This window comes from Oryzias latipes, chromosome 18 (assembly GCF_002234675.1).
Source record: "Oryzias latipes chromosome 18, ASM223467v1".
Taxonomy (NCBI): domain Eukaryota; kingdom Metazoa; phylum Chordata; class Actinopteri; order Beloniformes; family Adrianichthyidae; genus Oryzias; species Oryzias latipes.
In genome coordinates, this window is record NC_019876.2 from 22,926,394 (window position 1) to 22,950,164 (window position 23,771).

General features: G+C 43.1%; 1 protein-coding gene across 1 annotated transcript in view; it reads left to right on the forward strand.

Annotated features, from left to right (window-relative positions):
• The first annotated feature begins 430 nt into the window (after positions 1 to 430).
• The window catches only part of LOC111949236 (C-type mannose receptor 2-like), a 35,618-nt gene continuing 12,277 nt past the window's right edge, over positions 431 to 23,771 (forward strand). Inside the window, exons 1-3 of the mRNA XM_023965939.1 lie at positions 431 to 539; positions 682 to 1,059; positions 1,144 to 1,491. Of these exons, the coding sequence (XP_023821707.1) occupies positions 506 to 539; positions 682 to 1,059; positions 1,144 to 1,491 (760 nt within the window). The 5' untranslated portion in view covers positions 431 to 505. The remainder of the gene's footprint in view (positions 540 to 681; positions 1,060 to 1,143; positions 1,492 to 23,771) is intronic.

A 23,771-nucleotide genomic window follows, 5' to 3' on the forward strand; every position in this document is an offset into this window, starting at 1 on the left:
AATGAATGTGTAATAATAAGTGATTAGGGTTGTTGTTTGAGGCATGTTTTCCAATTGTGTAAAAAAACAAAAAAAAGCTGTTTTTCGCTTTTATGTTTCTGGTCCAGCCCACTTGAGATCAGATGGGTTGAATGTGGCCCCCGAACCAAAATGAGTTTGACACCCCTGTCCTAGACAAAATGTGGAAGTCCTCGAAATCCTAGAAATGACAAAGGTTTGTTGATTAGGACTAAAGATGTCAATCTTAATGAAAGACCAGTGGGAACGCTTTCAAAATAGATCCAAATATTATCAGAGGTGGACTTTTATAAGATACAATATTTGCTGAGCTAGTGTGAACTGCCCTTCTACATATTTATTTTTCTTTCTTTTTTATTAACATATTCTTTGTTTCTGATCAGGTTTTTATGGCCACCACATTTATTTAAGTATCATAAAATCATAAATCCAGTTTTTAAACTATTCTCATATTTGTCTCAGCAGTTTCAGAAGTAGCAGAGCAAAGATGAAGCTGAGTTTGTTCCTGTTCATCCTTGTTGGTGAGTTGACCGTCAGCTGCTCTCTGATCATCTCCTTTTCTTTGACACAGTCACAGTGAAACAGAAAAAGTCTCATTTAGAAGAAGAAGAATGTTTGAATTTGATCAGATTGTTCAGAAGCAGATTTTTGTTTTTCTCTCAGGTCCTTGTTGCGTCATGACAAACCAGCTTCTCCAGTATCACTTCATCAATGAAAACAAGAGTTGGGATCAAGCCCGGCTCTACTGCAAAGACAACAATCACACTGACCTGGCCACAGTGATCAGCATGGCAGACATGAACAGACTCAGGCAGCATTTAGGAAACAGGAGCGCTTGGATTGGTCTGTACAGAGAAGCTAATGGCAGCACAATGTGGCAATGGTCTCAGCCTGATGTGCAGTTCAATGAAAGCCGAGATAATGGATGGGATACAGACGAACCAAATGACAATGGCATAGAGAACTGTGGGACTTTAAACACCAACAAAAAGTGGGCGGACCTGTCCTGCAACAGAGCAAAACCTTTTATCTGCTATGATGGTGAGAATACAAATAATACAAACTTCTTCCATTCTTTATAAAACATTTTTGACAGAATTGTATGAATATTTGTTGCTTCCACAGAAAAAACCCCATCTCATGTCATTTATGCTAACGAGAGTCTGAACTGGACTGATGCTCAGAGTTTCTGCAGGGACCGTCACACAGACCTGATCAGTGGACCAGAGCAGATGAAAAAGTTGGATGGGGGGAAGACGAAGGAGTTAATCCAAAAGTCCGAGGGTGGTTTTGTTTTCATTGGCCTGTTTAGAGACGCCTGGCAGTGGTCTGATGGGAGCAGCTTTTCCTTCAGGTTCTGGAATCTGCAGTATGATGATGAGAAAAACGACAGCAGTTGTGCCATGATGAATGAGGGAGGAAGGTGGAGTTCTGAGAATTGTAGTGAAGAACATCCCTTCATCTGCTATGATGGTAAGAGGAGTTTGAAAGTGACAGATCAGTGGAGGATGTTCAGCTGCTGTGTCTGCATGTGTAACCCTTGTGCTATCCAAGGCATTTTACCATTGGGAGTTGGGTCATCTAGACCCACTAGACAGTGCTCTGAACCTTTTTTCTTCAGTGATTTGTGATCTTCACTGGTGTCCATGGATTACATGAAATCTTTCCACAAGTTTATCCACCTTTGTCATGGTAGAGAGAACACGTCAGTGTAAGGGTGGGGTCATCTGAGATAGCACAAGGGTTAACAGGCCTCCTCTGTTTGTTTTAAGAAAATTGTTTTACTCTCTTGATAAAATGTAGAGTTTAGTGGATTGAAGAATCTCTGTCGTGAAATTTATATTATTAGGTCTATTTAGGGCCCGAGCACGGAGTGCAAGGACCCTATTGTATCTGTTAGGTTTATTATTATTATTATTATTATTATTCTTCCGACTTTTCCGTCGCCTTTTTGAGGCCTTTAACATACCCCAAAACTCACCAAATTTTGTATACACATCAGGAGTCGCGAAAAATTTCATATTTTATAGGAGAACGGCATAGGTAAACAAAAATGGCTCGATAGCGCCACCTGCAAAATTTGTTTTCGCGAGCACCTCCATATGCTTTATAGTACAAACCTGATTTTAACAGGGCATGTTCATCGGATAGAAACCTACAAAAAAGTCTCTTGGGACCAAGCTGTCAGTCGCACAGGAAGTCTGATATTTTGATGACAATATGTCATTTTTGCTGTATTTTGGTCATTCGCAGGCCTCGCTCTAGAACGAACTCCTCCTAGAGATTTGAGAGTCTTCTTCTTCTTTCTCTTTCGGCTTTTCCCATCAGGGGTCGCCACAGCTAATCATCCTTTTCCACCTCACTCTATCATGGACATCTTCTACCCTAACATTAGCCAACTTCATGTCCTCTGTTAAGACATCCATGTATCTCCTCTTTGGCCGTCCTCTTGCCCTCCTGCCAGGCAGCTCCATCTCCAACATCCTTCTACCAATATATCCACTATCCCTCCTCTGAACATGTCCAAACCATCTCAGTCTGGCTTCTCTGACTTTGTCGCTAACACAGGCAACATGAGCCGTCCCTCTGATGTACTCGTTCCTTATCCTGTCTAACCTGGTCACTCCTAAGGAGAACCTCAACATCTTCATCTCCGCTACCTCCATCTCAGCCTCTTGTCTCTGTCTCACTGCTACCGTCTCTAACCCATAGAGCAGAGCTGGTCTCACCACTGTCTTGTACACCTTTCCTTTGAGTCTTGCTGGCACTCTTCTGTCACACAACACTCCTGACACTTTCCTCCAACCGCTCCAACCTGCCTGCACTCGCCTCTTCACCTCTTTTCCACACTCCCCATCACACTGAACTGTTGACCCCAAGTACTTAAACTCCTGCACCTTCTTCACCTCAGTCCCCTGTAACCTAACGCTTCTACCTTGATCCCTCTCGTTCAGACACATGTATTCTGTCTTACTACGACTGACCTTCATGCCTCTTCTTTCCAGAGCAAACCTCCACCTCTCTAGCTGTTCCTCCACCTGCTCTCTACTCTCACTGCAAATTACAATGTCATCCGCAAACATCATTGTCCAGGGAGATTCCTGTCTTACCTCGTCTGTCAGCCTGTCCATCAGCATAGCAAACAAAAAAGGACTCAAAGCTGATCCTTGGTGTAGTCCCACCTCCACCTTGAACTCCTCTGTCTGACCTACAGCACATCTCACCACCGTCATACTTCTCTCATACATGTCCTGAACTACTCTGACATACTTCTCTGCCACTCCAGACGACCTCATACAGTACCACAGCTCCTCCCTCGGCACCCTGTCATACGCCTTCTCTAAATCTACGAACACACAATGCAGGTCCTTCTGACCATCTCTGTACTTTTCCATCAACATTCTCAAAACAAAAATGGCATCAGTGGTGCTCTTACGGGGCATGAAACCATACTGCTGCTCACAGATCTCCACCTTCTTCCTAAGCCTGGCTTCCACTACTCTTTCCCACAGCTTCATTGTGTGGCTCATCAACTTTATTCCTCTATAGTTGCTGCAGTTCTGCGTGTCACCCTTGTTCTTAAAGATCGGAACCAGAACGCTTCTCCTCCATTCCTCAGGCATCTTCTCACTCTCTAAAATCCTATTGAACAACCTTGTTAGAAATTCCACTGCTGCCTCTCCTAAGCACTTCCATACCTCCACAGGTAGGTCATCAGGACCAACGGCCTTTCCGCTCTTCATCCTTTTCAGAGCCTTCCTAACCTCATCCTTTCCAATCTCTGCTACTTCCTGCTCCACAACAACCACATCTTCCTCCCTTCTTTCCCTGTCATTTTCCACGTTCATCAGCTCCTCAAAATACTCCTTCCATCTTTTCTGTACACTCTCCTGGGTTGTTAGCACCTTTCCATCTCTGTCCTTAATCACCCTTATCTGTTGCACGTCCTTCCCATCTCTGTCTCTCTGTCTGGCTAGTCTGTACAAGTCCTTTTCTCCTTCCTTTGTGTCTAACCTGTCATATAGCTCATCGTAAGCTTTCTGTTTGGCCTTTGCCACCTCTCTCTTCACTCTACGCTGCGCTTCCTTGTACTCCTGTCTACCTTCCTCAGTCCTTTCTACATCCCACTTCCTTTTAGCCAACCTCTTCCTCTGGACGCATTCCTGTACTTCCTCATTCCACCACCAAGTCTCTTTACCGTCTTTCCTCTTTCCAGATGACACACCTAGCACCTTCCTACCTGTTTCCCTGATAATCTCTGCTGTAGTTTCCCAGTCCTCTGGAAGCTCATCCTGACCACCCAGGACCTGCCTCAACTTCTGCCTAAATTCCTCACAAGTTTCTTCATTCTGTAGCTTCCACCACTTGGTCTTCTTTGCTGTTTTCCCTCTCTTCTTCTTCCTGACCTCCAGAGTCATCTTACACACCACCATGCGGTGCTGTCTGGCTACACTCTCTCCTACCACCACTTTGCAGTCATTAACCTCTCTCAAATGACCTCGTCTACATAGGATGTAGTCCACCTGGGTACTCCTACCTCCACTTCTGTATGTCACTCTATGTTCCTCTCTCTTCTGGAAGTAAGTGTTGACTACAGCCATTTCCATCCTCTTCGCAAAGTCCACCACCATCTGTCCCTCCAGATTCCTTTCCTTCACACCAAACCTGCCCATCACCTCCTCATCACCTCTATTGCCCTCACCAACATGCCCATTAAAGTCTGCTCCAATAACAACTCTCTCTCCTCTGGGGAAACTCTCTATGACCTCATCCAACTCACTCCAGAATCTCTCCTTCACTTCTAACTCACAGCCAACCTGTGGCGCATACCCACTGACTACATTCACCATCACCCCTTCGATTTCTAACTTTAAGCTCATCATCCTGTCTGAGACTCTTTTCACCTCTAGAACACTGTTTACAAACTCCCCCTTCAGAATCACTCCTACCCCGTTTCTCTTCCTATCAACACCATGATAGAACAGTTTGTATCCTCCTCCAATACTACGTGCCTTGCTGCCCTTCCACCTTGTCTCCTGCACACACAGTACATCTACCTTCCTTCTCTCCATCATGTCTGCCAGCTCTCTGCCTTTCCCTGTCATTGTGCCAACGTTAAGAGTCCCTATTCTCAAACCTATGTTCCTGCCTTTTCCCTTCTCTCTCTGGCCACGGACCCTTCTGCCTCCCCTCTTTCTTCGACCAACAGTAGTCAAATTTCCACCGACACCCTGTAGGTTAACAGCATCGGTGGCGGTCGTTGTTAACCCGGGCCTCGACCGATCCGGTATGTCTAAAGTGTTGTGGATGATTCGCATGGTTATTTTGGCAATTTTTACGCCGGATGCCCTTCCTGACGCAACCCTCTCTATTTATCCGGGCTTGGGACCGGCACAGAAGTTACTGGCTTGCAACCCCTGTGGCTAGATTGTGATTGATTTGAGAGTAATGACTCCAAACTTTGGTTTTGTAAACTATACACATGTCCGATGTTAAATTGCAAAGCTTTTAAGTTTTTATGGATGTTTGTGACCATGGCGGCGCGTCAAAATTGGAGGTCGTTTCGAAAACACGCCATGAAAAGAAAAATGGCCATTACTCAGCCATGCATAATCCAATCTGATCCAAAATTGATGTGCATGATTGTAGTCTGACTCTGAACACATCTGCAGTGAAAAAACCTGGAAAAAGTGTAGCGCCACCTGCTGGCAAGAGGAAATGACATGTTTTACTTGGAGCATCACTACTCCGAGTAGGATGAGCCGACACACCTGAAAATGACGTCCACCTGTTGAAAAGCCATTGAAGTTTACTCTGACAAAAAACCATAACTTTCAATGCGGGGGTGTGGTCGTGACAGAGCGGCAAAGTTGGGCATCTCGCTATGCACACAAAAGTTGCTCTCACGTGCACATTCCTTGTCCAATCTCACTGAAATTCAATGGATATGATGAAGCTTCTATTCTGAACCCATGGATATGACAATCTTGGACGAGCTCTATAGCGCCACCTAGTTATTGCATTGGGCACATTCTGCCCTGTATTTTCTCTTTGCTTTGTCCGATGTGCATGAAATTAAAACTGGAGATACTCAGAAGGGTCCTCTCTCATCATGTAAAGTTTCATGGGTGTACACCTGACGGTGCCTGCGTAACAGGAAGTGGTCGATTATGTGCACCCAAATAATAGAAATTTATTATAAATCAGCCGTTTGTCTCAGGAAGCTGAGATTTCAGAATTAGATGCCTTTAATAACCTCCAGCTTTGATATGTAACACTATAGGGTCTACGAGAAACTTCATCACTTGATTTTTTTAATGAAATTTTGGACTGAACAAAGATTTTTAGCATAAATTCTGTTTAGGTTATCAGCACCAAGAATTCAACTTTCATAGGCATTTATGTGCTACTGCTTCCTAAAAAAATTCAGAATGATTGAAGTTACAGGTGAACTTTTAGAGAACATTTCATCCAAAAAGGTCCGAAAACGTCTTTTTAGGCAAAACTACAAACACCTATTTTTTTTCATAACTTAATCATCATATATCAACACCATTTATTTTTTTAAATGTAGGGATCTGTGTTTGCTGCCTTCCATATTTTTTTCAGAAGTCCAGGTGAAACAGATGATTTTAAAAAAATCCTTTTTCATCCCAAAACCTGTGCTTTTTCCGTCTGGACTCCAAACAAGTGTGTTTTAAAATTACTTATGCTTCAAATATCCACACCAAGTTTAACACGCATATAGCTGAACATGTCTAAATGCTTCTTGAATATTCTTTACAGATATAAAATGAACTGGTCAACTGTAGGATGTCATTTCCTCTTACATGGTTCAGTCTTTTCCTCATGCTGCAGCCTGCTCCTCAATCTTTCCTGTTGCTGGAGTCAAATTTCCCCCCCCCCCCCCCCCACACACACACCAGCTGCCTGTTTATATGCTAACTAACCCAGAAGTGAGGTGACAATAGTTTAGACACAAGAGGGAGGGCAGACTGCTTTTTCATTTGTTTTGTATGTCTTTCATAGATTTTTATGAATAATCATTGCTTTTCTAGTCATGTAAAATGCAATTAACTTAATATTTTATCTTTTTTTTTTTACAAACAAAACATATGAATGTGCTCCAAAACAAAACCCAACTCTCAGTACAGTTCTACAGATGTAACATAAGACTTAGACAGTAAATGTCTCTTTTATCCTTTTTTAATCAATGCTGCAACTTCTTTTCCTTAATATAAATCCAATGAAATTAAACTACAAAACCAAAAAACACAACCTATAGCAAATTTCTCTAAATAAATTATGTGTATATACAATATGTAGCACTTTTAAACAAAATAATAACAAATCCTTCCAATACAAGCACAGAAAAATGGAACACAAAATTTAAAACCCAAATTTGAAATGGCAATTTTAAAAAGATAATTTTTTCAGCCTGCTAAAAGTGCACAATTGTAAAAGCTCTTTTATATAGACAACTGTTTGGTTGCTTAGAGCTCTAAATATAAAAACAATGCCTTTATGGACGTGGCACGGATGGCACGGATGTTCAGCAGGGTAAACCCCAGGAAAGCGGCGGGACCTGATGGAGTTCCTGGAAAGGTTCTGCGGGCCTGCGCCGATCAACTCTCCCAGGTCTTCACAAAAATCTTCAACCTGTCGCTAGCTCAGGCTTTCATCCCTGCTTGCCTGAAGTCATCCACTATCATCCCGATACTCAAAAAGTCCTCATCCACAGCCTTCCTCACGGACTTCCGCCCAGTTGCACTCACTGCTGTAATCACAAAGTGTCTGGAGCGGCTGCTCCTGGGACACATCAAAGACTCCCTCCCTCCAATCTTCGTCCCCCACCAGTTTGCAGAACAGAACAGATCCACCCCCACTCTACATCGATGGAAACTGTGTGGAGAGGGTCCACAGCTTCACCCTCCTGGGCACCACCATCTCTGCTGACCTCACATGGTCTAACAACACCATGACTGTCATCAGGAAGGCCCAGCAACGCCTGCACTTCCTGAGAAAACTTAGGAGGAACGACGTCAGCCAGGAGCTGCTGGTAACGTTCTACCGCTCAACCATTGAGAGCATTCTGTCCTATGGCATCACAGTGTGGTTTTCCCACTGCACTGAAGCAGAACGGCAGAGTCTCCAGAGAGTGGTAAAGACAGCGCAGAGGATCATCGGCTGCCCCCTCCCCTCACTGAAGGACATTTACCAGTCTCGCTGCATCAGCAGAGTGACTAGCATCACCACTAACTCCACCCATTCTGCTTTCCCTCTGTTTGAACTGCTGCCCTCTGGAAGGAGGTACAGGTCCATCAGAACCAGGACAAACAGACTAAGAAACAGCTTTTTTCCATAGGCAATTATCATACGGAATGCACATACGTCCACCAACCACACCTCACTCTAATTTTACTACAATGCGTGCAATATCCTGACTGTCTAACCGGGTCACTGTGCAATAACTTGATATTTATTAAGCTGTGCTCACAGCAACTCATGTAATTCCTTTCTATTTTATTCACAAATATTTAATATTTAACAGTTTCTGTCCATATTGTTCATTTTTTGTTAAGAGTTGTAAATACAGTATTTCTTTTTCTATTCTATTTTTATTTTTATTTTATGTAACTCCTTCACTCCAAGGCTGCTGCAATTTCATTGTATCCCCATGTACAATGACAATAAACGATTCTGATTCTGATTATATCACTTAGACACAGATGGAGAACCATATCAACTGGATTGGTAACAGCAACAACCACCGACCAAGCCGGCAAGCCCTGGCAGAAAAGATCCCCACAAGAAACACTGCAGGCTGTTCCATAAAAAATATAGTTTTACCATTGCCTTGCTACAGTGGCCCTGAAGTGCAAAGCATTCAACAAATCACTCGATACAAAAACATTTTTAAGATCACAACAACAATTAAAAAAAAAAAAAATTTTTAAAAAGCAGCATTACATTTTAGAAAACAAAACAAAATTTCAGAAACCAAAACTTGAAAAACAAAAATGACAAAAAAAAAACAAATAATTTTTAAAAAGCAGCATTACATTTTAGAAAACAAAACAAAATTTCAGAAACCAAAACTTGAAAAACAAAAATGACAAAAAAAAAAACATTTCAGAAAACAAAATTAATTTCCAGGAAAAAAAGAAATATTAAAAAATGAAAACATTTCAGAAAAAAAAAAATCCAGAAAAAAAATGAAATATTAAAAAATGAAAAACATTTCAGAAAAAAAAATTCCAGAAAAAAAATGAAATATTAAAAAATGAAAAACATTTCGGAAAAAAAATGAAATATTAAAAAATGAAAAACATTTCAGAACACAGAATGAATTTCCAGAAAACAAAACGAAATCTTCAAAAATGAAAAACATTTTCAAACCGGAAGAGGCAGGTACTATGGGACAACGCTGATTGGATGATGATTTTTGTCAATCATTTGAACTGAAAAGTATTTTAAATGAAGCGATGACGGATTTTATCGTCCAAACAACAATGTACTATAATAATCCACGTATTTCCCATTTATATATCAAATAAAAAATGCAGCAAACTGTTAATGAACTTTAAAATTATTTTTTTAACATTTCGCCTGACACACGGTCACCCGGAAGTAGTTTGTGAGCACTTTTACTTTGAACGCTGTGCGCTAATGTCTACGGCTGCGAGGTTCACGCTGTCAATCATCTTTAGGTAAGAATCAATTCTGTGATCTTTTCTTTTGTCAGTCACATGTCTCTAAGGATGTTAATTTTAGGATGTTAAAGTGCTGCTTTGAAAAGATAATTTCTTTTTATCTTGCGCATGCGCAAAAAGAACCCGATGGAGACGAACCGTCTTCACATGATAGCCGTTCCCGTTTTCGGTGACAACATGAGAGAAAAAGCTCCGAGCCAGCCTGATTCTGTGATTTATACAGTAATTACAGTAATTATATGGCATCAGTGTTGCTAAAAATCGACTTTAAGACTGAAATCAGTAAACAAGTTCTTATGGGAAATAATATTTAAGTGCATTGTATATTTTTGAACCATGCATATACACATATACTGAAACTTAAAAATGAACTTTAAAGTTTATAAAATACTTAATTGAATTAACATGTGATATTTCTGCAGGTGAAGTTTCTCAAAGCGAAGTTCCAGAAAGGTTTGTGCTGCAGAAGAACAGATGGCAGCTCTACATGGGAATACAAAAAGACTAAAGTCATTCAGATCATTGTGCAGTGTACAGGCAAGTCACCATGATTTATGTGCAATGTAATCAATAAATATTATTTAACCTTAATATCTAATTTTTTTTTTAAATTGCAGGTCCTTTAAAAAAAACGTCTTTAACCTGCTGCATAAGCCTGATTAGTTGTAAATGATGCAGTGGGGAGTGAAAGACGAAGCACAATTCCTGGCTTTAGCGTCGGGCTGATGATCTGGAAATCACATCTATGAGGAACCGCATCAAACACTTGTACAACTCCAAACAACTTAATGTTCCTTTAAGCAAAACTCCAGTTTAAAATGTTCATATTAGACTTGCTTCATTTAGGAGTTTTTCCATGTTTACCATTTTAGGTTTTAAAGCTTTATTAACAAAGATGATGTTTGATTTTCAAAGCTGTTGTTTAGAAATGTATTTTTGTCAATGAAAAAACTGAATGCTGATGTGAGGATTGTAATAATGGATATGAAAATAAACAAATTTGTTTCATAACAATGCAGTATATTTATTGAAAACTTAACATGAATACGTTATTCAGTAACAGAAACAAAGAAACTGTTGTTGATTTCCCTTTATGGGCTTCTTCATGCAGTCAATCAAATGTTGCGTTTACATTCAGCATTTACTCAGCCTACCTGTCAGTCACATTTATTAGAGGAAAAAATGCATCTGGGAAAAGTCTGTTTGTGCTTAACAACTATATCAAAAAGAGTCATGTCAGGGAAGTTTTGTCCACATTGCTGCTCAGCATCACATCCAGAGGAAGATGCACAGGTAAGGGACCCCAGTTCCTGCTCGTACATGCTTGCAGCTTCCTCTGCACTGGACTCCAGCTCCATTGAAATCCCTGACAGAGATAAATTAATAAATTAAAAATCCCTGACAGAAAAACATCAGCTGCCGTTCATCTTTCATTCAGGAAAAAGTTGAGTTCATCAAAATGAGGAGAAAATGGGTTAAACCAGAAATTCATTAGGGAGGGGTCAAAACACCAAACTCAGAATAAAATACATTATTTCAGTCTTATAAAAATACATTCTAAAACAATTTGGTATTCCTCCTCTGCCTGAAAGACTAAAACGTTTTTTTTAAAGATTTATTTTACACCACAGACTTTGCCACCTTTAGTTACACACCTGGACGTGTCTGATGATGTGCACCTCCAGTCATTTACTGTCATGTTTCTGTGCACTGACACACTCTAAAGTCACAGATCTTAATAGTGTGAATAAGAAGCATTCATAAATGTTATTCTGAGACACAACAATACCTGACAGCTTTGCTGATTTATGCTGCTGGTACACCTGTCTGAGAATCCTGCCCACGTGACCCCCTCTCCAGCTGATGAGGTAACCTGTCATTAACGTATGACTGAAGGATCTTGGATCTGTCTGTAAACACCCACCTAGAAATCACGTTTAACGCTACATTTATTAGATCAAACAAATGTGCCTCCATACCTTATCTGTGGATGGCGGGACTGCATTTCCTGATGTGCGCCGTCTTTAACACCCGTTTCTTCGCAGCTGCTGCTTTAGACAGAATCCTCTCACGACATTTTGAAACATTTGTAAACCTGGTTGGTGTTGATATTTCTGGGTGCGTTCTGTCATCACATCCGCTAAATATTCAAAGATTAACGTTTAAGTTAACGTTTTATCGTCCTTTCCTTTCATTGTTTACCTGCAGAACGGACGTCATCCACACAAACTACTTCCGGGTGACCGTTCTGCTTCAGACGAAATATTCAAAAATAATTTAAACCTTCATTATCTGTTTGCTGCATTTTTGATTTAATATTTAAATGGGAAATACGGGAATTATCATGGTACATTGTTGTTTGGACGATAAAACCCGTCGTCGCTTCATTTAAAATACTTTTCAGTTCAAATGATTGACAAACATCATCATCCAATCAGCGTTGTCCCATAGTACCTGCTTCTTCCGGTTTGGAAATGTTTTTCATTTTTGAAGATTTCGTTTTGTTTTCTGGAAATTCATTCTGTGTTCTGAAATGTTTTTCATTTTTTAATATTTCATTTTGTTTTTCTGAAATGTTTTCATTTTTTTTATTTCATTTTGTTTTCTGGAAATTAATTTTTTTTCTGAAATGTTTTCATTTTGTAATATTTCTTTTTTTTTCTGGAAATTAATTTTGTTTTCTGAAATCTTTTTTTCTTTTTTTTCTTTTTTCTTTTTTATGTTTTGGTTTCTGAAATTTTGTTTTGTTTTCTAAAATGTAATACGCTTTTTAAATTGTTGCTGTGATCTTAAAAATGTTTTTGTATCGAGTGATTTGTTGAATGGTTTGCACTTCAGGGCCACCGTAAGAAGGGGCTGTTGAGGTCTCTGGTCTGTTGGTGAGAGGTGATGGACGTGAGGGAGTTACACTGATCTTCTGATGTTGGAGAAGACAGAACTGCATGCTGGGGTCTGGAGATGTTTTCTTTAAAATGAAAAAATTCTTAAACTACAACCCAGATTTAGTGGATGAAGGAAAAAGAGAGGCAGGAAATGTTTGGGTTGCAGTTGTTAAGTATTTAAATTCCGTCTCACTTACAGATAGGTCTTATCACAAAAATGGTAGAGACACTTTATGACAGAATCTTTGAATAAATCCAGCACAGAGAACGTGAATCTTCTGTCCAGGATTGATGGTTTTGCTTATTTTAATGTATGTCTTGTTTTTCCGGTAAGTTTTTACAGAGCTTTATTAATGCAGACGTTACATTTGTGTTGTTTTTGTGTGTATTTCCTTTGTGAACATCTACATGTGATGCCAGTTTAGCTGCTGTTTTCATTTAAACTGATTGTCCAAGTCTGAACAATCTACATTTTTTCTGATCAAATCAAAATCATTAATTGGATTTTAGAGGTATTAATTAGATTTGCAGTGTTATTGTTGTTATTATTGAAATGATTGAGCTCTAATTACATCCCTTCTCTTGCTCCCAAAATTTTTTCATTATCATTCATATTTAAAAATAATTTGCACATATTATTAACATTTGATACTTGATAAATATATTCCATGAAGATTCCTGAAGCAGGTATGTCTTTTCTTCCAATATAGTGTTTTTTTAGTCATAGTCATGATTTTTTCAATGAATATAATCCATATGTATTTTAGATAACTGATCTGTATTTGCTATGTTAATTTCTAAAATATTTATGTTTATTTTTACATAATAAGTAATTCATCTTTGTCATGTGATTTATTGATATTGAAGGATTCTTGATTCTGTCTGATAGTTATGAACCAGATACTGATAAATCATGTAATAAAAATAGTTACGGTAGAACACTAGACAGTGCTCTGAACCTTTTTTCTTCAATGATTTGTGATCTTCACTGGTGTCCATGGATTACATGAAATCTTTCCACCTTTATCCACCTTTGTCATGGTAGGGAGAACACGTCAATGTAAGGGTGGGGTCATCTAAGATAGCATAAGGGGGTAGACAGGTTACCACCGCTACGTTACTGTGTTTGGCTAACCGGAAGTGTGCAACCAGGAAGTGGGCGGTCCAAGAGGCCAAATCACGCCCACGACAACCTCCTTTTTATAGCACCCCATGAAGCCAGTGCCTGCAACTATCATTACTGCTACACCTGAACCAATTTGTCCTGCCACAGTAAGTAAGGGTGAGGAAAGATGCAGGCACGTCCCCCCAAAATCTGTGCGCTGCACAAGGCGCCTGCTGGTGCTGTTCAAGTGGTAAGTGAGCCCGCTGTGCCCACCATGCTGGCAGCCTGACTGTTAGAAATGAAGGAATTAGACAGTCAGAGTGTAGTTTGCATGGACATCCCATGGATGTACTATGGGCACTTGTGTTTCATGTGCGCTCCATTCCTGCAGCATTTATGTGAGGTCAGTGAGGATCCTGTTCACCTTACTACAGCATCCCCCGTACAGTGTGTGTGTGTGTGTGGGTGTGGGGGGGGGGTGTGGGGGCTTTATTTGTCATACCATTTAGTTTTTAAATTTGATTGTATTTTATGCAAATCACTTTGAGCGACATGTGTTGGAAAAGCACAAAATAAATAAAGATTAATTTGATTTGATATACTAAGGAAATTCAACTTAAAAATGCATTCCTGAATTTTGACTGTCCATCTGGCATCTGACTCAAAACTGTACAGGTGTGAATGTTTGTGTGTAATTCTTTTTTCCACACGGAACTTGGAGTAATATTGGATTACAATGAATTTGCATTTCTGTGAATAAACAGGGTTTCCTTTTCACCTTTGACAAGCATCCATGTCAAGGAGGTAACAACTGATCCATTAGACCAGTGTTTTTCAACCTTTTTTGAGCCACGGCACACTTTAACCTTTACAAAAATCCCGCGGCACACCAGCATCCAAAGAAATAGATAAATAAAAAAAAAGAAAAAGCTCAGTCTGTATTGATCTACAGCCGCTCTGCAATCTCACATGCATTTTTGTGATAATTGTTGCAGAAAACGCTGGAAGCTGCAGCTGTTTTTTCTAAAAGATGTATTAAAAATTCAGTCAAAAGATTCAAAAACGATTTGATGTGTGTACGTTGTTTTAAGACGTTAAGAGGAGAGACTCATTGTGCGCTAAGACAGTCACTTTACTGCATCATGGGAGATGTAGTGCCCGTAATCCGCCGACCGCAGAAAGACCAGCGTCTTTGAGCTTCATGGTTTTGTTCACTTGTTCCAGTCTGATACCAGATTCTGTGGAAAGCTACACCGCTAAAGACGAGCTTTAGCTGGTATTTTTGTTAGAACAGAGAGACTTTTTTTGCGCTAAATCGAAACAAGGAAGTGAATACTTTAACCACTTCTGATTGGTCAGACTGATGACGTGTGATTAAGCCTTCAAGAATGATTGGTGGAGACAATTAAAGGGGCGGGACTTTCCTTACACAGTTATAGCTGCAGCTAAATCGCGGTATCCCGTTATTCTTATCAAAATGTCTTTAATAGAATCAAATAAACACAAAGAAAAAATAATTTTATTATATTTCATATTCTTAACTTCTCAGTGTTATATCAGGGCCTGTTTGGATGAACAAAGAGCTGATTTCCTGGAGATGGTAATTGCTTTTAGATCAGTTAATGAGGGCAATTTCTCACGGCACACTTGACCATCTCCCACGGCACACTAGTGTGCCGCGGCACACTGGTTGAAAAACACTGCATTAGATGATGCTGTTGGTATCAGTCACTTTAAGTAATTTAAAGGTCTTAATATTTCACTCATGTTTACTTATTTCTATAAAGCAACGATACCTATTTGTTCGTTGGTTCTTGACAAGGTCTAAAAATAAAATGACCTAAAGTCATGTCTCCTTTATTAGAGGTAAACAGTAAATTGTTTTTTTTTATTTTATAAGGAAAACATATATATTTAACCCTAGTTTTAGATGTTTGGGGGAGTCATAAATCAATCAGAAAATGTTAGTTTTCCTGGATCCCCAGCAATATTTAGGTTTGTTGCCTCAGGGCATATTTTCTTTTGGAAGAAGTTTTATTTCAACTGTTCCCTAAATTACCCAGCCATTAGTGCATTAGAGATCATCTGTGGGTTTTAAATAATTGATTCATTCACTTATCTCATTCCAGTAATTGCAATCATTCCATTTTAATTATTCCATTCTGAGTAAGCAATGATGCTGATACTGTGAGGTGAATACGTGAAACATCTTCCTGTTATACTTCATCATTTTCATTTTCATCAATGGACTCATTGTCTAAAGATAAGTTATCTTTTTTCTAAATGAAACCAGTACGCATACATTTTGAATAAACATACACAAACACATGCACATACATCCCTATTCTATACAGTTAACTTTTCTGACTGAAACCCGATCAACCAGTTCTCTTGTAAAAACGATTCTGAGTCGGAAGGATTGAGCCCAACAGCTTGATTTTGATCCAAACACTCATAAAATGTTTGAGCTTCCATTTCTTGGTATTAATAGTAGGTATTACAATTGATAACCATGTATCCCTACACATCTACATCCATCAGCATGTTATGGTTCACACAAAAGTGGTCTAACTGCACAATATTGCCCTCAGGCGACAAGTAAAAACAGCCACTTTAGTAAATACATACAGACAAAAGTATCTTCACTCATTTGAATAAGTTTTTTTACATATTCATGCACATCACAGAATATTTTTTGCAAAGTTATTTAAATGTAAACACTTATAAGAGGTATTTTTTGAACCATATCAAAATGGACAAATTGCAATGCCAACCCTTTTTTCGAATTAAACAAGTCACGTGACTACAGGAAGCTAGTTTGTAGATATCTCCTGTAATGTCCTCTGCCTTGTTTCCAATATTTATTATCAACTACGTGGCATCTGCCTCCACATTTCTCCACCAGATCCCTCAGCTCTGTATTCATGGAAACAAAGTCCTGAATGGTTATGTCCTCTAGGAGCTGATCTCCATGAGTGAACACAATGTGCTTCTTGGTAGGATCTGGCTGCCTTGGGCACTGCACAGTGGGCATCACAAGAGGTCCCACAGCATCACACTGCTCATCAACAGTTCAGCGTGTAATATGGAATTGTTGGATTCACAGCTCCTCTGTAAAATCAACAACCACCATTTCCCAAAATCTCTTCATCTGCAGCCACTCCCACATTCACATGATTATGATTTAATGCAAACAGTACAATTTCAAAAATGTGTTTTTTTCTCCAACATTTCTACAATTTTGATCAAGTTTTGCGCATATGAATGATGGAAATGCAGCGAGTCTTGATCCTGGGAATGCTGGGTGAAAACCATTTTTCTTTCATTTGGTTTAGTTACATCCAACATAAAAACATGGAAGTTCAATTATTTATTCTATTTCCTTACCACTTTATTTTTCTAACTAGGCAGAAGAAGTTCCCACTGAATTAGACACCCCCCCCAAATGTCCTAAAAGAGCTAAAATTTTGGGGGGGGGCTTTTATAAATGCAGACCACATCTCCTGTGTTTTTGTTTGTGTATGTTGTGCTCTTTCTGCAGAAATAAATGTCAGTCAGGATCGGAGGTGGCAGACTTCTTTCCATTTACAGAACTGTCCTCCCCTCATTTCCCTCACAGCCTGAGGGATTTACTATTCAAATGTTTGTGGCAATCAGTGAACAGCATTCTGGGATCAGGAGACCTCAGGGAACTGTTCTCCTCTGACCATCACACCTGAAGGTTGACAGGAAAAGACAACAGGTGAGAAGATCTGATGCTGACAATGCAATTTCTAGAAAATTCACTCACTTTCCCCTTTATATTCCACACACGTTTCTTTCAGTGGTTTTTCCTGTTTCTCTGCAATGTTTTCGTGTGCTGTTGAGTCGTTTACTGTTCACCTCTTTTATAACTCATGTTCACATTGATAAAGTAATCAACCCAATCTATTCTAATGCTATTTTTTATTGATTCCCTCTATTTCACGAGGCTGACATGTTGTTACAGCCAGAGGCTCAAAAAGCAGTAAAGAGAGAGGAAGGAAATGTCCAACCCTGTTTTACAAATATATTTGACATTGATGGAGACATGGATTTTCCAGTTTGAGGAGGAGAAATGTTGACTGAGTTCATGTTAGCTAGTAATGTTTGGCTTTACTTCATTATTTAAACTTTTTTTCTTGTTAAAAAGTAGGTTTACAGTAGTTTCCAGATGTCTTTGTAAAATCAGCAGTAAAGTCATGAGGCTCAGGAGCTGTCTGCCAGCAGACCTGTACAAAGCACGCAGATGACCCCAAAACATTTTTAGAAATTGTAGACCACACAGTCAGCTCGGAGAGCAAAAATGCTCATGCACAATTTCTTTACAAGCATGCTGAATGTGACAGTTCACAGAGAATTCTGAAACAACACATGAAGGTAAGTAAGGGTGAAGTAGATAAGATGCAGGAACATCATACAGATCTTTCATTTTTTCAACCCCTTCAAACCTGTGCACTGCTGGTGCTGTTCAAGTGGTAAGTGAGCCCGCTGTGTCCATCATGCTGGCAGCCTGACTGTTAGAAATGAGGAAATTAAACAATCAGAGTGTAATTTGCATGGATATCCCATGGACGTACTATGGGCACTTGTGTTTCATGTGCGCTCCATTCCTGCAGCATTTATGTGAGGTCAGTGAGGATCCTGGACACCTTACTACAGCATCCTCCATACATCATAAAAGCGTGTCTGTCATGATCGGACTACTAGGGAGACCCAGATGCTGGAACCCGGAAGAAACTCAGGAAGGCGTTGTATTTAACAGGATGTTTTAATTATAGAAGTCAGGGGACGTCGTGGATGCAGGAAACTGCTGTGGCGAGGTGGAGCGCCGAGGACGGCGTTCACAGTCCGTGACGTGGTGGAGCGCCGAGGGCGGCGTGACCGGCTTGAGGCGAGACGTGGACGCTGAGGACAGCGTAATCAGCTTGAGGCGAGGCGTGAACGCTGAGGACAGCGTAACCAGCTTGAGGCAAGGCGAGGACGTCGAGGATGATGTAATCAGCGTGGAGCGAGGAACCAGCGTGACCAATGGAGTGAAGACCTGAAGACGTGAGACAGACGGTAAGTACAAGCTAGGATTACTAAAGCGAGGGTAACTTAACTTGAGGCCAGGCGTGATCACCGGAGTGAGTATAACGGACTGGCGTAGTATGCTGGGATGGATCTCCTTAAGAAGGTCTGCCAGGTGATGAGATGATGCAGGTCAGCTGGTTCCAATGAAGGAGCAGGGAGGGGAGGAGTAGCAGCCGGAGGAACCGTGACAGTACCCCCCCCCTCAACGACCGCCCCCAGGCGGTCCCGGACGACGATCAGGGTGGTCCCGAAAGAAATCGTCAATGAGGGTACGGTCCAGAATGAGGGAGCGGGAGATCCATGAGCGCTCCTCCGGACCGTAACCCTCCCAGTCCACCAGAAACTGGAAACCGCGCCCCCGGCGGCGGACGTCCAACACCTTGCTGGCGGTGTAGGCAGGAGCGCCGTCGATGACCCGGGCGGGCGGTGGGGAAGCGGACGGCGGGCACAAAGGACTCTCCTGGACAGGCTTAAGCTGCGAGACATGAAACGTGGGGTGCACCTTAAGCGCCGCCGGGAGCCGCAGCCGCACACAGGAGGGGTTTATGACCCTCTCGACGGGGTAAGGTCCAATGTAGCGTGGAGCCAGTTTACGGGAGGTGGCCTGGAGCGGTATGTCCCGTGAAGACAGCCAAACCCTCTGTCCCGGTTGGTAGGCGGGGCTCTCCACCCTGTGGCGATTAGCGATCCTGCAGTTCCTCTCTCTAGTGCGCAGGAGAGCGGCCCTGGCCTGAGTCCATATACGCTGGGCGCGTCGCAGGTGATGCTGAACCGACGGGACCGCCAAGTCCAGCTCCTGGGAGGGGAACAAGGGTGGAGAGTATCCGAGGGACGCTTCAAACGGGGACATACCGGTAGCAGCAGACGGATGGCTGTTGTGGGCGTACTCGATCCATGCCAGGAATGAAGACCAGTTGGAGGGGTTTTGGGCGGCCACACAACGGAGGGCGGCCTCGAGCTCCTGGTTTGCACGCTCCGCTTGCCCATTTAACTGGGGATGATGACCGGATGTGAGGCTAACCGTGGCACCCAGAGCAGAACAGAAAGCCCGCCAGACCTGGGATATGAACTGGGGCCCGCGGTCGGAGACAATATCACTGGGGATGCCGTGATGCCTGAATACCTCTCGAACCAAGACGTCAGCCATCTCGGTGGCCGTGGGCAGCTTGGGAAGGGGAATGAAATGGGCAGCCTTGGAAAAACGGTCGACAACTGTAAGAATGACGGTGTTATCCTGAGAGGCCGGCAACCCAGTGATGAAGTCCATGGCGAGATGGGACCAGGGCCGCTGCGGAACAGGTAAAGGATGGAGGAGACCAGCAGGCGGCGAGTTGGAAGACTTAGAGCGGGCGCAGACGTCGCAAGCCGCAACGAATTCCCTCACGTCCCGAGCCATGGAAGGCCAGAAAAATCTACGTTGCACGAGCCTCAGGGTTCTATGAATGCCGCCATGGCAAGCAATACGCGACGTGTGCCCCCAAACCAGGACATCCGAGCGGAGGGAGGAGGGGACGTAAAGAGTTCCAGGGGGGGCCGGAGGATGGTCAGGTTCCTCTCCCTGAGCTTGGATGACCCTGCTCTCAATGTCCCATGTCAAATTACCCACAATACATGTGGGGGGAATAATGGGAGAGCTGTCCTGGTCATCCCCTGAACAAAATAAACGTGAGAGGGCGTCTGGTTTAATGTTCCTGCTACCCGGCCGGTAGGTGATAGTGAAATCAAACCTGTCAAAAAAAAGGCACCAACGGGCCTGACGTGAATTAAGGCGTTTAGCTGTACGTAGGTAGGCGAGATTTTTATGATCCGTCCAAACGATGAACGGATGTTCAGCCCCCTCGAGCCAGTGACGCCATTCCTCCAGAGCGAGTTTAATGGCGAGGAGTTCGCGGTTACCGACGTCATAATTTCTCTCCGCCGTAGAAAGCTTCCTAGAGAAGAACGCACATGGTTTCAGTTTCCCCGAGCCAACCTCCCGTTGGGAAAGAATCGCTCCCACACCAGAATCGGAAGCGTCGACCTCGACAACGAACTGTCGGAGAGGATCAGGCTGTGATAGAATGGGAGCGGAAGTAAAGAGGTGCTTAAGTCTAGTGAATGCGGATTGAGCTTCGGGGGTCCAGAGAAACGGTTTAGTAACGGAGGTGAGTTGAGTCAACGGAGCGGCAATGCTGCTATAGTTCCTTATGAAGCGACGGTAGAAATTTGCGAAGCCGAGGAACCTCTGAAGTTGTTTACGGGAAGTGGGAGGTTCCCAGCTGGTGACGGCCGCGATCTTGGCCGGATCGGGGCGAATGTTACCAGAGTCAATGATGAAACCCAGAAATGAAATGGTGGGTACATGAAACTCGCACTTTTCGGCTTTAACATATAGTCGGTTCTCTAAAAGCCGTGAGAGAACCTGGCGGACATGGTGGGTGTGTTCATCCAGATCGCGTGAATAAATAAGGATGTCGTCAAGGTAAACAAAGACGAAGCGGTTCAAAAAATCACGAAGAACATCGTTAACGAGATTCTGGAAGGTAGCAGGAGCGTTGGTGAGCCCAAAAGGCATCACCAAATACTCGAAATGACCGAGTGGGGTGTTAAAGGCGGTCTTCCACTCGTCCCCCTCCCTCATGCGAACCAAATAATAAGCGTTACGGAGGTCCAACTTGGAAAAGACTCGAGCGTCCTGAACAGAATGTAGAGCAGAGTCAATAAGCGGAAGGGAATATTTATTTTTAAACAGTAATTTGATTGAGGTCGCGGTAATCAATGCATGGGCGCAAAGTTCTGTCCTTCTTCTGGACGAAGAAGAACCCCGCACCGACCGGAGAAGATGAGGGGCGAATATGACCAGCCGAGAGGGCTTCCTGGATATATTTTTCCATTGACAGTTTCTCAGGGCCTGATAAATTAAATAGCCTCCTCTTAGGCAGCGTAGCGCCTTTAACTAGTTCGATGGAACAGTCGTACGGCCTGTGGGGAGGAAGGGAACCAGCCCTGGTCTTACTGAAAACAGCCCCAAGATCGTGGTAGCACGGAGGAACCCTAGAAAGATCGATCTCCTCAGGATCTGGATCACAACGAGGAGAAACCGAGGGTATGGCGGAACGAAGACAATTAGCCATGCAGGTAGTGCTCCAGTTGGTAACGTGGAGATTAACCCAATCGAACTGGGGGTTGTGAGCGCGAAGCCAGGGGAACCCTAGAATGATGGGAGACTGGGGGGTCTTGGTAATGTAAAACTGAATGAGTTCGTGATGATTACCAGACGTGATGAGACGAACGGCCTTAGTACGGTGGGTTATGTGAGTGAGGACCTGACCACCCAATCCGGCCGCCCTGACAGGGATATCCAAAGGTTCTGTGGGAATGTTAAGCTCAGAAACAAGACAGTCATCAATGAAACTCTGCTCAGCTCCAGAGTCGATAAGGGCTCTACCTTCAAAAACACTAGAAGAAAAACTTAACTTGACAGGTAAATAAAGAAAAGGTCTCTCGGTAGAGAGAGAAGATTGACCCGCCCGTGGCCTGCCTTCTAACGGGGGGTTCGGGAGTTTAAACGAAGCTTACATTGATGAACGAGGTGACCGGTCTGGCCGCAATAGAAACACGCCCCCTCATCTCTTCGTCTCTGCCGCTCCTCAGGGGTGAGCTTAGAATGTCCAATCTGCATCGGTTCCTCTGTGGAGAGTCCGACAGAATCGTGAGACATAACATGAACATAGTTAGCAGCAGGGAATGGAGGAGAAGCACTGGTAAGGAGTCTCTTGTCTTGACGGGGGCGCTCAGCATGACGTTCACGGAGACGCACGTCGGACCGCAAGGCCGCGGTGACGAGCTCTTCAAAAGAGCTAGCCTCGGGTTGCGAACATAAATGGTCTTTAATCGAGTCATTAAGGGATTGGTAGAACACCCCTTTAAGGGCTATATCCGGCCAACCCGCCTCCACAGCTAGAATCCGAAAGTCTATTAGATGGTCACTCACGGATCTGTGGCGTTGTTTGAGGGCTAGCAGTCGGCGGGTGGCCTCCTCCTCCTTGCGGGGTTGGTCGAAAACCAGCCGGAACTCGCCTAAAAAGCGTTCGAAAGGAACTTGAGAGATGGGATTAGCGGTCAGGTAAGCCTGAGCCCATTGAAGCGCTTTACCCCGGAGAGAGTTCACTATAAGGGTGATTTTGCTGTGGTCTGCATGATAGTGCCGAGGTGCCTGCTGGAAGATCAAACGACATTGCAGGAGGAATCCCCCGCAGGCTCCTACGTCACCCAGGAAAGGCTCAGGAAGGAGCCGGATGTTTTCGTGAGCTGCTTTGTCTGCAGCGGGGCCCGGGCTTCCGGTGGCGGAACCCGTGTTGCTGGCTGAGGCGTTAGTAGGTCCTCGGGAGGTTAAATCCGTCAGAGCCAGAGAAATACCGTCCAAGCGACGGAAAAGATCCTGCTGGGCGGCGGCCATCTGGTTGAGGGATTCAGCTTGCCGTCCCAGAGCGATGCCTTGGTGAGTGACGGCCAAGCGGAGTCCCTCCGGGTCAGCTAGGTCTGGGTAATGGCCAGTCCGTTCTGTCATGATCGGACTACTAGGGAGACCCAGATGCTGGAACCCGGAAGAAACTCAGGAAGGCGTTGTATTTAACAGGATGTTTTAATTATAGAAGTCAGGGGACGTCGTGGATGCAGGAAACTGCTGTGGCGAGGTGGAGCGCCGAGGACGGCGTTCACAGTCCGTGACGTGGTGGAGCGCCGAGGGCGGCGTGACCGGCTTGAGGCGAGACGTGGACGCTGAGGACAGCGTAATCAGCTTGAGGCGAGGCGTGAACGCTGAGGACAGCGTAACCAGCTTGAGGCAAGGCGAGGACGTCGAGGATGATGTAATCAGCGTGGAGCGAGGAACCAGCGTGACCAATGGAGTGAAGACCTGAAGACGTGAGACAGACGGTAAGTACAAGCTAGGATTACTAAAGCGAGGGTAACTTAACT